The 14,923-nt window shown below is 35.5% G+C and overlaps 1 protein-coding gene across 4 annotated transcripts in view; it reads right to left on the bottom strand.

Moving 5' to 3' along the window:
- PTPRQ (protein tyrosine phosphatase receptor type Q) overlaps positions 1-14,923 on the bottom strand; it is a 315,483-nt gene that overhangs the window by 82,839 nt on the left and 217,721 nt on the right. For all 4 annotated transcript variants that reach the window (XM_072655471.1, XM_072655472.1, XM_072655473.1 and 1 more), the window contains 3 exons: positions 7,787-7,908; positions 3,666-3,852; positions 2,868-3,112 (listed from right to left, as the gene is read on the bottom strand). In XM_072655471.1, coding sequence (XP_072511572.1) covers positions 2,868-3,112; positions 3,666-3,852; positions 7,787-7,908 — 554 coding nt within the window. The remainder of the gene's footprint in view (positions 1-2,867; positions 3,113-3,665; positions 3,853-7,786; positions 7,909-14,923) is intronic.

Genomic DNA, 14,923 nt, shown 5'->3' with positions numbered 1-14,923 from the left:
GTTTCTTGCTTTAATGAAATCTAAGATCTGGACAAAGAAATTAATCATTAAAATAGTAGCAAAAAAATTAACATCATACCAACCACCTAGAGCTAAACAAAGATGATTCCAAGTCTATAAATGCCAATAAGTAGGAAGGGTCATTCAAATAATTATAGAAAGCATGGTATAGTGAGAAACAGTGAATGACTTGATTTTAAGGGATACCTGGATTCAAATCCTGCCCTCACACAGCTATGTGACTATTGGCTAGCCATCTAACCTCTCTGACTCTGTTTATTCATCTGTAAAATGAGGTTAGTAATGTTTCCTACCTTCAAGGAAGTAGGTAGTGCATGGGCTGGATGTGTCTGGGAGTGCTAGAAAAATCTGGGATGGGCAGTACCGTTGTCCTTTCCACTAAGATAATGCAGCACCATACACAGCCCATGACTCGGCAGAGCTTAAATGTTCATTGTTAGTATTTAAAGAAATTATACATCATATATATGAGAAACACTTTGATATAAAGCACTCTATATCTCAGCTATGACTATTAGTTACTCAGTTGCTTTTTAATCATGGCTGACTATTCATGACCCCATTTGGGATTTTCTTGGCAAAGATGGCAGAGTGGTTTGCCATTTCCTTCTCCAGCTCATTTTACAGATGAGGCAACTGAAGCAAACAGGGTTAAGTGACTTGTCCAAGTAAGTAAGATAAATAAGTGTTATCTGAGGCCAAATCTGAACTCACAGTCTTCTTGACTCCAGGTTAGGCACTATGGCGCCACCTAGTCATTTTAGGACTATTATTATAGGAACCAGAAATACATATGTGCACTATAGTAACTGGGTTATGGGAGATCTAAAAACTTAGTCTTGAATTGGGCCTTGAAATAAGAAAGGGAATAAGGAAGATTAGGTGGGAGTTGTGAACAATTTAGAGGAAGGAGAGAGCACTGCATATATGTTTAAGGAAAAGTTATTGAATGCTCTTGATTGTTTGGATCATATAAAGGGAAGAGAAAAAAGAGCCAAAGACATAGTTAATTAATAAAAGTCTGCAAAGTTGATGATCTTAATTTTAACTTGATTTAAAAGACTAGTGGGAGCCACAATTGGATATGGAGGAGAGTGACTTGATTCAAACAAGAAGTAAAATTCTAATTATTCTTAATATTATTTGCTATCTTGGTAAAACTTCATTGGAATGTAATGACAGTAGGAAACGGGCATGGTGTATACTTATTGTGTTATTAAAACCTGAGCAGGGACTGGGAATGTAGAGGAAGGAAAAGCAAAGAACTGGTTAGAGGGAATCCACCGCTTCTCACCTGTATCAACAACTCTTTCTATGCATGGAATTTCTCTGTGAGACAGAGATAGTGCCAAGTATAAAATCCCTATTGAACTCATGAGAAAACATATCTCTTTACTTCCAGAGACCATCTCTAATTTATGACCCAACCTCACCCTACTTAGTTTCCAACCTATGCTCTTATCTCTTAAGAATTTCCCTCCATGTAACAGAGCTCCATGTTGAGGAAGTTCAGCAAGGATTCCAGAAAGAAATATGATATATAGAAAAATCAGAGAGGAAAATAAGTATTGCACTCAGGTTAACATACTGTCACTTGGGCCATATAAATTATGTACAGTTGTTGTCTTGGGCTTATCCTGTGAGTAGTTATAAAGAGTCCATAAGATTATGGATTTAAGATTGGAAGGTACCTTAGGTCACCCACTTTACAGATGAAGAAACTATGGTCCAGAGAGTCAAGGGACTCTTTTTCATAATATCACACAATCAGCCAGTATCTGAGGCTGGAGTTGAACTGTCTTCTTGACTCCAGGTCCACCCATTGCTCTCTTTCTCTCTCTCTGTCTCTGCCTTTCTCTCTGTCTCTCTGTCTCTCTCTCTGTCTCTCTTTCTCTCTGTCTCTGTCTTTCTGTCTCTCTGTCTCTGTCTCTCTCTGTCTCTCTGTCTCTGTCTCTGTCTCTCTCTGTCTATCTTCCTCCTCCTCCTACATCACACTGCCCCTCAAAGATATGCAAGTTCCCTTTTCATGATGACCTTCTAAGAATAGTGTGACTCTAGGACAGTTTAGGTACAACACTTTCTAGAGGCAGGAAAAGGGCTACATGCCTTCTTAGAAGGTGATACTTTGCCCTATGATTCTACATACAAGTTGCAATTCAAATATTGATAGAATAGAAAAATACAGGCACAATCTTAAAAAAGAAATGAGAAAGACAATTAAGGTCTGCATAATCTACAAGTTGCTATTTACTGATTAACTGTTTTACTGATAATTATACAAAGTGAAATGTCATTCAAATCTGAAAAGTTATTTTCACTTTTGATATTATGTTAGGCTGCAGTCAAGCGTTATGGCCATAAAGGGCTCCCCAAACCTCCTTTTGTAATTGATTATCCAAGTCATAATTTTTTACCTTACATAAATGTTTGTCCTTCAGCAGTTATCTCTTTCTGTTTGTTTCCATGACTCATTTAATACTGTAATCAATCACTTGGCATTCTGCATTTTTAATTGTACTGACTGCATGACAATAGAAAAGTTATTGAGATGTTCCATCTACAGCTAAAAGGGACCTTAGAAGCCATCTACTGCAAGCCTCTGATTTGATTAAGCCTAAAGGTGAAATAACTTGTCCAAGGTCACATAGATAATAACACTTACGAGTGGGATTTGAACCCAAAACTTTTGTAGAATCTTCTAGATCTTCATTAAATCTATCTCTCAGTTATAAATCATGAGCAATATCACAAAAAGGTATGATATCTAAACTTATAAATTTAAAATAGGGACTTTTTCCTAATTTTTTAAAATTTAGCTTAACAAGTTGCAGATTATCAATGCTTACACTTATATTATATGTGTGGCCTCCTTTTAAGCCTTCTAACATTGCGATGACTGATGTGTCTGTTTTCTGGATAATGCTCAGATTGTGTATCCGGAAAGCAGTGGGGTCATCTTCTCTGTACACCAAAGCTTGGTATACTCGGATATTTCCATTAGCTTCAGAAGGAGGAAGGAAAGTTAGCTGGAATTTTGTGACTTCGTCGGGAATCTTCTGAAATGTCATGTTGTTTGGTGGGTCTTTAGGTGCTAAAAATAAAACAAATTGCTTTCTGTAGTCTTTTATTTTTTCCCTAGATCAACTTACATTGCACTTTTAAAATTCAATGTTTTCACTTGATTTTTGTACACATGCGTATAATACACACACTTAAATACATGTACATACACATGCATATATATATATATATACACATACATTGGGTTTTTTTTTTGTTTGTTTGTTTTTTACCAATTTCTATGAGTGCAGCTCTTGTCAGCACCTTCTCTTCATTACATAGTCAGAGTTTTCACTACAGCGCCTAGAAGTTATATGTATGACTTGCCCAGGGTCTCTCATCCGGTATGTATCAGAGACTGGACTTGAACCAGGTCTCCCTGACCTAGAAGCTGGCTTCTATCCACTCAACATGATTGTTTCTCATAGATTTGTGCCACTTTTACATCATGTTAAAAGTTTATTATAAGAGATGTGGTAGCAGTGTATATTTATATGTTAATTTTTTTAAAAATTGGGTGGATTGATTCCAAGAAGAAAATCAACTGGAAAATTTAATTCAAGGAACGTTGCGCAACCTCTTACCTGATTCTAATGTGGTAACAAAGACCTGAGTGCTTGCCTTGCCATCTATATGAGCTGAACTGATGTTTCCGGTAAATGCAGTGATAACCACAGAATATCTTGTAAATACTTTTAAATCCGTAATCTCTATAGTTTTGTTTTCCTCATTTGCCTTGACAAAAGAAACATTATATTCATCACTGTCAACCTGTAAGGAAAATGAATAATGAAAAGAAACATCACATGAAATTAAAATGAGCAAACTGCAATCATACGGATTCTATGTGAATTATATTCTTCTTGTAATCTGTATTTCTGCATTGGATCACTCTGGGAAATTCCTCTAGCTAAAGATTTAGTTGAGGGTGATTATTTCAAAATGTGAAAATGAGGAAAAATAGTGATATACTCAATGTTATGGTTATTCTCTATTTGATTCATACTTAATATACACATATCTATAGACAGAGATATAGATATACATCTGTAAGGTTATTTTAAGACATGATCAGGTAGCAATACAGTAGTTTCCCCAATGGATCGGATTTGTATGAAATACAGCTGCTAAAGTGTTAGGTTAGTTCAAGCATCCTTTTCCTTTGACAGATGTGCCTCTCTAGCCCCGCTGAGAATTAACCTTAACTAAAGTTCTGATGTACTAAGCAGACATTCATTTCCGGAGATGACCATCAAGAAACAAAGTACGGTACTGTGTCTTGCTTCGGAATATGGCATTGAATCACAAGAAGACTATAAATGCCATTGTTTCTCCCCACCCTCCCCAGTTTCAAAAGCAATGTATTTTATGCTTGATTTACTCTTCAAATTTTGTTCTGTTCTAACTGCCTCTGTTTCTCACACTAAAATCTAAATCCACTGCAGGGAAAACCATAACAAAAATCTTGTATTAGTAATTTCCTCTCCCAAAAGAAAAGTGATTTAAAAAGATAAAAAGTGATTTCAAAAAGGTCTTTTGAGATTGGATTAAAGAACAACTAGTCCTTGGCTAATCACAGGGGTTTGTAATTCCTGGTGAAGGAGAAAGGATATCTCCATAGGTATTAGAACTAGGTCTTATGATAGAGGGAACTGCCAGGTGAAGAAATGCCTTCTACCAATTCAGCTTGACATCTTTTCTGGAACTCATAATTGTAGAGAGCTGCCCAGATCATTGGGATGTTAAGTGGCTTACCCAAGGTCACACACTCAACATGTGTCACAGACCATCTTTGAATGACTCCAGAGCAGGCGCTTTAACTAGCTGCCCAAAAGACTTTTAATTATAAAGTAACCCAAAGACTCTAAAGTTAACCATGTGCCAACCTTGAAAGAGTTTTTATAGTAAGAAGATAAATTTTATCTTGGAGTTTGTTTGCACATCATGAGGCAACCGTCTCCACCCCTCACCACCCTTGTTACAGTCTTCTCTTGACATATAGGATGCTCTCCCTTGATCCAAAATGGTTTAAGCTCATAGTTTTTTCTCTAGGCTACCTTTTACCATTATCCTCAGGGATAGCAATATCCATGTTAAATATTTCTTTTACAATCCTAGCTTCACATTTCCTCAAGCTCCTCAAAATCTACAATATTCATCCATCTCCATGTAGGAGTTCCTTGAGGCCAGGGCCTTAGGATCATTTGGCACACAGTAAGGGCTTAATGAATGTGTGTGTGTTGACTCCATTGGATTTCTACTTCATCAATCACTTTAAATTGATTGGGAGTTCAAACTCCAGAAATTTGAAATGCCCATCTTAGACCACAATTTCTTATCATTTCAGAATTCCCACACCCTCGATCAACCAGATTTTAAGCTTTACTTTGACATCAAATGTAACTTTTTTTATTTATCCCTCAAATCAGTAAATCAGTCAACAAGAATTCATTAAGTACCTACTATGTGCAGAGTATGGTGCTAAGTGCTAGAGATACATAGGCAGAAAAAAAAGCCTTTGCTCTCAAGACACTCACAATCTATTTGGGGCATACAAGCAATGATGTACAAACAAGATACAGAGAGGACAGATTAGAGATGATCTCAGAGGGAAGGCACTCAGGGGGTGGATATTTAACTGACTTCACTGAAGACAGAAGCCAGAAAGCACACACACACACACACATACACACACACACACGCTCTCTCTCTCTCTCTCTCTCTCTCTTTACATATATATATATACATATATATAATATGTATATATATGTGTGTGTATATATATGTATATGTATATATACACACACACACATATACACATATATGGAGAGGGGGGGAGAGGAAGGAGGAGAAAGAGAGATACATATCCATAATGTACATAGAGAGATCTGAGGCTATGTAGTGAACAACAGGTTTAAAAATTATAAGGGACACCAGAGAAGTTTTTTAGAGGAAATCTATTTCTAAAAATAATGTAAGGAAAATCTGTGACATTTCAAAAAGAATAATTTGTTTAAATTAACAATTTTTAAAAAGGTTGGCATTCAAGAAAGACTGGAATGCATTCAAGCCTTAATTCTAAATCCCAATCTTGGTTAAATCATCAGAATGTGAACTGGGCATATTTTTCTTTAACCATGTTCATTCATTTCCCCCTAATCTGAGGCTTATGATTTGGGTGGGGGTATAATATTGAATGAAAGTTTCCTCTTTTACCATCTAATTCCTGAACATTGACTCCATCTGACTGATTGGTAGTGTTTCCCTGGCATGCATTCTAACTTTAGAGGTAGGCACTGATTTGTGCCTTATGCTTAATTCTTTAAGGCATGTTTTATTCTAAAGTTTCTAAAGAAAACAAAGCAATTCTGGGGTCTAGCAGGCATTCAGTTCCCCAGATTGTTCCCAGTAGAAAGAAAAAAAACTGAACAGGCTCTTGAATAAGAGGAGCTAGGTTCCAATTGTGCCTCTGAAGCTCCTTACTTAGGTGTCCTCAGGTCAGTTACTTAATCTCCCTGATACTCTATAGAAAGAAAGGGTTGGACTGGATGACCTCTGAGGTCCCTTGCAACTCTAGATTTATGATCCCATGACTTTAACAGCTTTTGTGTTGAACAGTGATTTCTTTTTGCTATTTGCCCAGTTTGCCTTTTTTAATATTGCACCAGAAGTTCCTTCATGCCTAAGAAAATGGCCTTATTTCAAATGCATGTGACTTTTTCTTTATTAAACTCTATCTCATCCTCGGAGATGCAAAATAGTTTCAACTGCAGTAGTGTTTTTCTTTCCCTTGTCTTTACACAAATGCATCATGCTTAGGTAGAGGAGATCCTGGGTTCTTGAAGAGGACTCTCGTGAAAGACAAACTAGAGTTGTTCTTAATAAATGCTCTTAACAATAAGACTTTGAGGACGAGCATGGTGACAGATGATAGCTGTTATATGTGGAACAGCCTAGTTAAGCTTTGGGGAGTGCTGGCCATGAGTTAAGTAAGCTTTTCAACTAAAGCAGCTCAATGAATCATTCAACAAACATCACTTAGGTACCTAACAGAGAGTATCCACAATCTATGTTAGTAGAGCATATAACTCCCACTAAGAACTCACAGATCCTCCAAAAACTTAGCTAAACTTCCATGGAAGCCTTCATGTTTCAGGCACTAATCTGCTTCTTTGGTCACCAAGATCAGAGAATTTATGACCTAGTGGCCAACCTGCCTTACCACACTTAGCTAGCCAAGCAGACACAATCTGCTTCTAGGCTATGCTTCAAAGCTTTCCACCATCATTGAGATGGAAATATTTTCTTTTGATGGCATTTCCTTCATGGACATTGGTATATCTCTATACCATAGCAACATATCAGTCTTTTCATTAATATTAATTAATTAGTTGAGTTCAAACACATTTACAGTAATAAAAGAACTGAGCACCAAGAGACATGAAAGAAAACAAGACATTCATTTTTCATTAGAATGATGATTAGATATCTTACCCATTGAGATAAAATGGTATTATTACCATGTTTTAAAGTGAACAGAGGAACAGAATGAAATGAAATTAATATATGAGATCATAGAGAGTAATGACTTTGGGAATATAAGCCTTATTTTAATTTGTGCACATTTACTTACAAAATATAAACCTAATAACTGACCTTTATATAACATTATCATCATCCTGTGAATAAATGAGGAAAGTCTTACCGACTTAATGTCTATAAGGTAGAAAGTTGGTCCAGTGAGAGTGGCAGGTTCATTCCAACTGATATTAATACTATAAGGCGAGGTAGCTACTACATTTACATTTTCAGGAGGCCCATCTGGAGCTGTAAAAATGGAAACAGTCTTACTCTCTCATATTCTAAATGAACTTTTAACAAACAAAAGATAAGAGAAACTAATAATACTGATTTTTTGAAGATATTGAAAAATCAGCTCTAATTCATCAAAATTGTTGTGTTATATTCCATCTTTCATGAAAGTTGAACTATAATAGATAAAAATATTAAAAACTTTGAAATTATATATTTTTATAAAAAAATCATAACTATTGTTAAATTCTTGGTTTTTTTCAGAATTCTGCCCCTCCCCTCCAAAATTGTATAAAGATAGGAGATGAAATGTTTTATTTGCTGCTTATGGTGTGGTTAAGAATTTTTAGCAAAAATATTTGCTAAAATTATTAATTTCATTTATTTATTTACTTTTATTTATTAATATGATTAAAAATAAATGTTTCATTCACAAAGTATATGTAGATTAAAATTTAATTTGAGAAAGGATGGTTGGGAAATACATGAAGAACAAAATTATACTAGCGAACTATGTTTCATATTTACCAAGGATAAAGATAGAGATTAGACTTGTAGTTTGGTATAAGTCATGACTGGGTGAGGAAACTCCCTCTATCAATACATGTTGATAACTTTTCTGAAATTTATAGTCTTATAGAGTTGACCATAGCATTGAGGAGCAGCTAGGTGGCACAGTGGACCTAGAGTCAGAAAGACCTGAGTTCAAATCTAGCCTCAGATACTTACTAGCTGTGCGACTCTGGGCAAATCACTTGTTTGCCTCAGTTTCTTCATCTGTAAAATGAGCTGGAGAAGGAAATGACAAACCACTCCAGTATCTCTGCCAAGAAAACCCCAAAAGGGGCCACCAAGAGTTGGACATGACTGAAAACCACTCAACAAAAACAATAGATTATAAAGAAGCTAAGTGACTTGCTCCAGGTAACAAAGCCAGAAAAGATAAGAGGAGGACATAGACTGAGGTCTTCCTGTGTGCTCCACTTAATCTCTTTATATTTATTGACTTCTGAATATATTGTTCCTACTTGGGTGTTGGGAAACGAATTGTTTATCAGTCCTTTGTGTAATCAGAGAATTGCTGAATATAGTTGGAACCAGCAAATTTAGTGCCCAAGACAAGAAGCAAGAAATATTCCTGGAGCAAGTATTGCTGGGTATGTATGAATGGTGCATTAAAATCATATTTGTAACTCATGATGTGAAAATAATATAAAGTTAATTAAAAAGAATTTAGTTGAGTGGGATGGATAATTAGTTATTATACGGATTCCATGGTACTGCAGGAGCACATGTATTAAATTTTTATACACTAGATTTGCCCTGAAGAAAAAGTCCCTATTACCCCACCTTTTGTTATAGCTCTGCTTAAGGGCTCTCAGGGAAAAATGTAGGGCCAGTGTGAAGGAAGTTGGAAGGAGTCTTCCTAATTGAATTTTTATGGTGAAACTTTAAAGTGACCTTTATGCCTTTCCAGTTTTTTCCCATCTGTTTGCCTAGTGTTTTTGGTTTTGCACCAAACTTATGATTTTATTGGGATAGTGAAGTCCTGAGAAGGAAGTTTCCTTTACCAATGAAGACTGGTACCTATTCTGTAAATTATGGCCTTAGAGAGTTGATTGGGGCAACTGATCTTTTTAAGTCCAGAGCCAATCCTTTGTTCATTGACCCACTGTCATCCTATTCTTCTTAGCTATTGTGGCTAGCAATAGAAACCTTTAGAAAAACACCAAAACTTGCTTCAGGAAACAGAAATTGAAGTAAAGGAGAAACTTTAAGAATGTGTTGTTCTTCATGGGAGAATAGAAACCCACATTGGAAATAACAAGTGATGATACAGGAATGGAAGTTTGGTAAGCAATGTTCTGGTACCCTTAGAAGAGAAGGAAGCAGATGATAGGAACATGGTGGAATTGGACAGCTCCCTTAGCCTTACAGTTTACTAGAATTTTTATCTCTTTCCTTCATCTTCACTATTCTCTCTCATTCCCACTCCACCTCATGACTTGCTAGAGCTTGTAAAACAGCTCTCATGTAGTAGATGGATAAAAGTGACCTTCAGTGACTTACAGTTGGGATAACTCCTATATAATAGCTGGTAAAGATGTGTTCTGAACGTCTCAGTATGTAACTAAATGCATTTTCCTCATAGAAACATTATATGCATGTGTGTGTGCGTGTGCACACATGTACAAGGGGTTGGATGTGTGTGTGCATGTACAAACAAAAAATAAATAAATGCACATATGGCAGTTAGATGATGTAGTAGATAGGGAGCTGCACTTGGGATCAGGAAGACTCATCTTCATGAGTTCAAATCTAACCTTAGATATTTAGTAGCTGTATGATCTTAGGTAATTCACTTAACCGTGTTTGCCTCAGTTATCTGTAAGAATGAGCTGGAGAAAGAAAGAGCAAACCACTATAGTATCTTTGCCAAGAAAATCCCAAAAAGTCAGACACAAATGAAACAACTGAACAATTATATACATATATACACACACATATACACCTATATGTATACATGTACAACATATGTGTGTATGTGTGTAGACACATATATACATGTTTTATATATGTATGTATGTATAAATGTATGTAATGAAAAGCACACATGGTTTGGGTTCAGTTATCAACAACAGTTAATGGCAGTTAATCAGCAACCATTTGTTAAGTGTCTACTATGTGCCACACATTGTGTTAACTGTTGAATGACAATAGATAAGTCATTGGTACTCTCTGGGTTCATTTCCCTCATTTGAAAAACTAGGATAATATTTGCACTCTCTACTTCAAAGGATTTTCATCAAGGAAAAAACCCAAAGAAATCTACACAGTACATTTCAACAACATATTTTTCTCCATCAAGATAATGGAACAACTGCACTTGGAATCTAACATCACAGTCTCCAAAGTACTTACATAGGAGTTAGAAATGGCATGAAAAAGAAGAAAGCTTGGAAAACCAGTCAGATTAGATCAAGTGTTTATAGAGGATATCTGTCCTGAAGGTAATACAATCACGAAGGTGCTGAGAGACTGAAAATAAGGTATCGGAAGGAGGGGAAGGGAATAAAAGTGTGGACCTTTTTCTATAACTCCCTTCATAAAAAAAAAAATGACCAAGTGAACATCTATAATAACCAAATATTTGGCTATCTCCCATCTATACAAAATCTTAACCCGGGTCTTTTGTTCTCTACAATAAAATCCCATATAATCTGAGCCTATAATATCCTTGAAGTACAATATTGAATTGATACTCAAATGCTTAAATCAGCCTATAATCTCATCAATTTGGAATTTGTCTCCAACAGTAAGATTGACTGAGGGAATATAAGATCTAATTGTTATTGTCGTTTGTTGATTAGAAACACACCTGATATATGGGACTGGTTAAACAAATATCATGCATTAATGTAATAAACTAATATTACATAAACTGGACAGTTTCAGAAGAAACTGAAGACCTGTATGAGCTACTGTAGGATGAAGTAAGCAGAAGTAGGAGAACAATTTGTAGAATGATGGCAACACTGTAAGGGAAAACAATTTTACAAAACTTTAGAGTTTTGGTCAATGAAATGACATGCTGTGATTCCAGAGGACCAAAGAAAAAACACAGTACTTCCTGTTACACAGGTAACTGACAAGGTACAGAATAAGACACATTTTTGGACATGATTAGTATGGGAATGCTTTCCTTTGCTATGAATATTTATTAGAAGGTTTTGATTTTTATGTTGGGTAGCAGAAGTGGAAGTAAAGAAAATCAATGCTTAAAAAAGGAAAATGCTTGTTAATTGAAAAAAATAATATTTTAAAGTATTTGGTTCAATAGAAGAAAATGTTATCTTGAAGGCTCTCCCATTCATACACCAGGATCATTTAAGACTCCTTAGAGGAAGTAACAACAGGAAACCCCCCTGGTCAATAACATCAGGCAAGGTATAAAACAGGGTATATTACTGTGTAGTGGGGTTTAGCACAGTGATAGAGGAGATCCAAGGCAGGTACAGGAGAGATTCCATGTGGATGGGAAGGTACTAAAGATGATATTCCTTTTAAATCACAGTGTTTTCATTGTATTAAGCTGTAAGGTACTGCAGACACTCCTCAAAAATGTGTGTAATAACTCATGGGAATTTGGATAATCCATCCACACAAGAAAATAATGTCTATTGTCCAGATTTCATTATTCATTTTAATGGATGTCCTCTTGTGCTTGTACAACAGTATGTATGCCTTGGACAGACAATACAGATAGGCAATGAGCTGGGTCCAGAATTTTAAAAAAGAAGAAGAAAGTGGAATCAATTGCTTTGAAGAAATTGCAAAGATCTTTTACTGATTCTGACATTCCAATGAAGGAAAAAGCACAACTTTGTTTTCAAACTAACATTTAACATTCAAGCTAGAATTTAACATTTAATGTTGCTACATGATGGCAAGATATGGAATACCACTGCCTCTTAAGAACTAAAGGCTAGCATGAGTCAGAAAGCAATGGGGAAGAATGTGATGGGTGTAAGAAGGTATAACAGATAAAGAATGAGGAATTCCAAAGAACGTGAGTAAAGGAGGTCATTAAGGAATTGTACGAGAGGAAAAGAAGATGGGCCAGTGACATGCCAAGAAAAAGCCAAGTGCTTCATCGCTACAGCCACAAAAACAAGAGAAATAGATGAAGACTTCTAGAACATTAAATGAATACTCTGTAATGAACTTTTTGAGAGAACGTGGACAAGAGTTACATAGGATAGCCAAGTGTGGAAGGGTTGTAATCTTCCCTAAAATGATCATAGACTGATTTGAATGTTTGAATACCAGTTCAATGTCATACTTCAAAGACATAACAGGCTTGGGATTTTATTGACAGAGATGAGAATCTGTTATTTTTATGAAATAGATCCTATTGTAAAAGATGCTTGGGGTTTCCAACCACTGATTTACAAATAAACTTTTGGTTTGTAAATTTATATCATTTGCTTGTAAATTTAGGAGTGCCTGTAGTCTGTGTTTATATCTATGTCTATATCTATATTTCACCTATTTGAAAGAAATAAAGAAATTTCAGTGAAATATTATCTCATAGAAAATAGTCTGAAAAATGTTTAAATCATCTAAAACTTCTGTTAGAAAATAAAATTAATAGTTTTTTATTTCACCTGATTTCCTGGCAATCAAAACAATAATTTATTCATCTAGAGAAACAAAATTATTAAATTTTTTTCAGGCATATGTCTTTTGGAATGCATCAAACAAATCTCTATACATACATACAATATGATCATCATTTCCTTTTCTCTCATCACAGTGTACATTAAAAGATTATTAGCTAGTTAATTAAGAATAGTAGGGAGTTGAAGTCATGGATTGCTATTAAACCAAAAAAGAAAGTTGAATCGTGATAAGATGATGGAAAATTGAAAATATGCCAATTTGACTGCTTTGGAACTAATAAACATCTTTGAAAGACTTTGTTTGTCTCTCTCGAAACTGTCACATATTGATTTAGCATTGTTTGTGAAATGAGTCTAGTCAGTAATGGGCCAAGATATCACTATACCCTTTCTCTTATAAATCACAGCAATTTACTCAGTAGGAATGACCTACCCTTATTCTCTCATTCCCCTATAATCCAATCACTTCCTCTCATAAGCACTTTTCTCCTGGTTTTCACAATAATGCATTTTCTGTAACTAATAACCATCATTTCCTGATTATCATGCTTCTATCCTTGCACAGGAATGTGGATCTTATGTGGGTCAGGGTCAGCTTTCCCATCCATCTGTGTCCTGATGCTAAGGCAGCAGTTAAGTGTGTCAGCTGAAAGGTGAGTCTGGATTGCCCATCATTTAACATAGTTCTTACACAAAGTTCAAATACCCCAAGACTATATCACTTTGACTGAGAATTACCAGTTCATGAAGACTGCAGAATGATGGCACTTTGGGATTCAGTAGATTCTAAGTCTTACAGTCATTTTTCCTTCTGTGAATTTCTAAAATCTTAATTTAGTGTCAGAAAAATAAGGCATCAGTATAATATATATATATATATATATATATATATATATATATATACATATATATGCATACACAGTACTAGTAACAAATGATGAGAATGAGAAAACACAACAGTAGTAGTAATGGTAGTGGTACAAATAGTAATACCGGTGAGAATGACCACAAAAATAGGAACAGAATAGAGACTTGCCCTGGGGCTCTTTCTATATGACCTCTATGAAAAAAGATGAAAAGAAAAAATAACAATAAAATTAACTTGCGTATGTATGGTGCTTTGCAATTTATGAAATGCTTTCATCAACATTATCTCACTTAATCCAGGGAGGTAAACAGGCAGTGATATGCTAGTAAATATTTAACAACCAGCTCTGGGTGAGGGAAGGAGGGAATATATATGCATGACATACTTGTAAGTTAAATCTACATTACTAACATTTTCTCCATAACTTTCTCAAGTCTAGAGACAATCAACCAAAACAATAAATCAAGCCCTGATTTGCAACTGAATTTCTGAGGTATAAATGTTCACAATAGTGAAAACTTAACAATTGACTCTTGAGAGTCAGTTCAAGCTGGCTCTAGCATACTCCTGATTTATGGCAATTATATTATCATCTCCACCCCCTTAATAAAACAAACACCCCAGTTTTGAAGCGGCAAAATAATTTGTTTAAAGTTGTTCAGTCCTTTCAGCCATGTCTGAGTTTGTATTGCTTCATTTTGAGATAGAGATACTGGAGTGGTTTGCCATTTCCTTCTTTAACTCATTTTACAGATGAGGAAACTGAGACAAACTGGACTAAGTGACTTGCCTAGGGACACACAGCTAGTAAGTCTCAGAGGCCAGTTTTGAGCTCAGAAAGATGAGCCTTCCTGACTCCAGGCCCAGCATTCTATCTAGTGCACCGCCTAGCTCCCTATGTTCAAGGTTACCGAGGTAATAAATGAAAGATCCAGGACCCAGGACTTGCACTCATTCTTCTTGGACCACAACATCTTTG

This window comes from Notamacropus eugenii, chromosome 3, assembly GCF_028372415.1.
Source record: "Notamacropus eugenii isolate mMacEug1 chromosome 3, mMacEug1.pri_v2, whole genome shotgun sequence".
NCBI lineage: Eukaryota > Metazoa > Chordata > Mammalia > Diprotodontia > Macropodidae > Notamacropus > Notamacropus eugenii.
The sequence above is the reverse complement of the archived record's forward strand: the minus strand, read 5'-3'. Positions and strand labels throughout refer to the sequence as shown.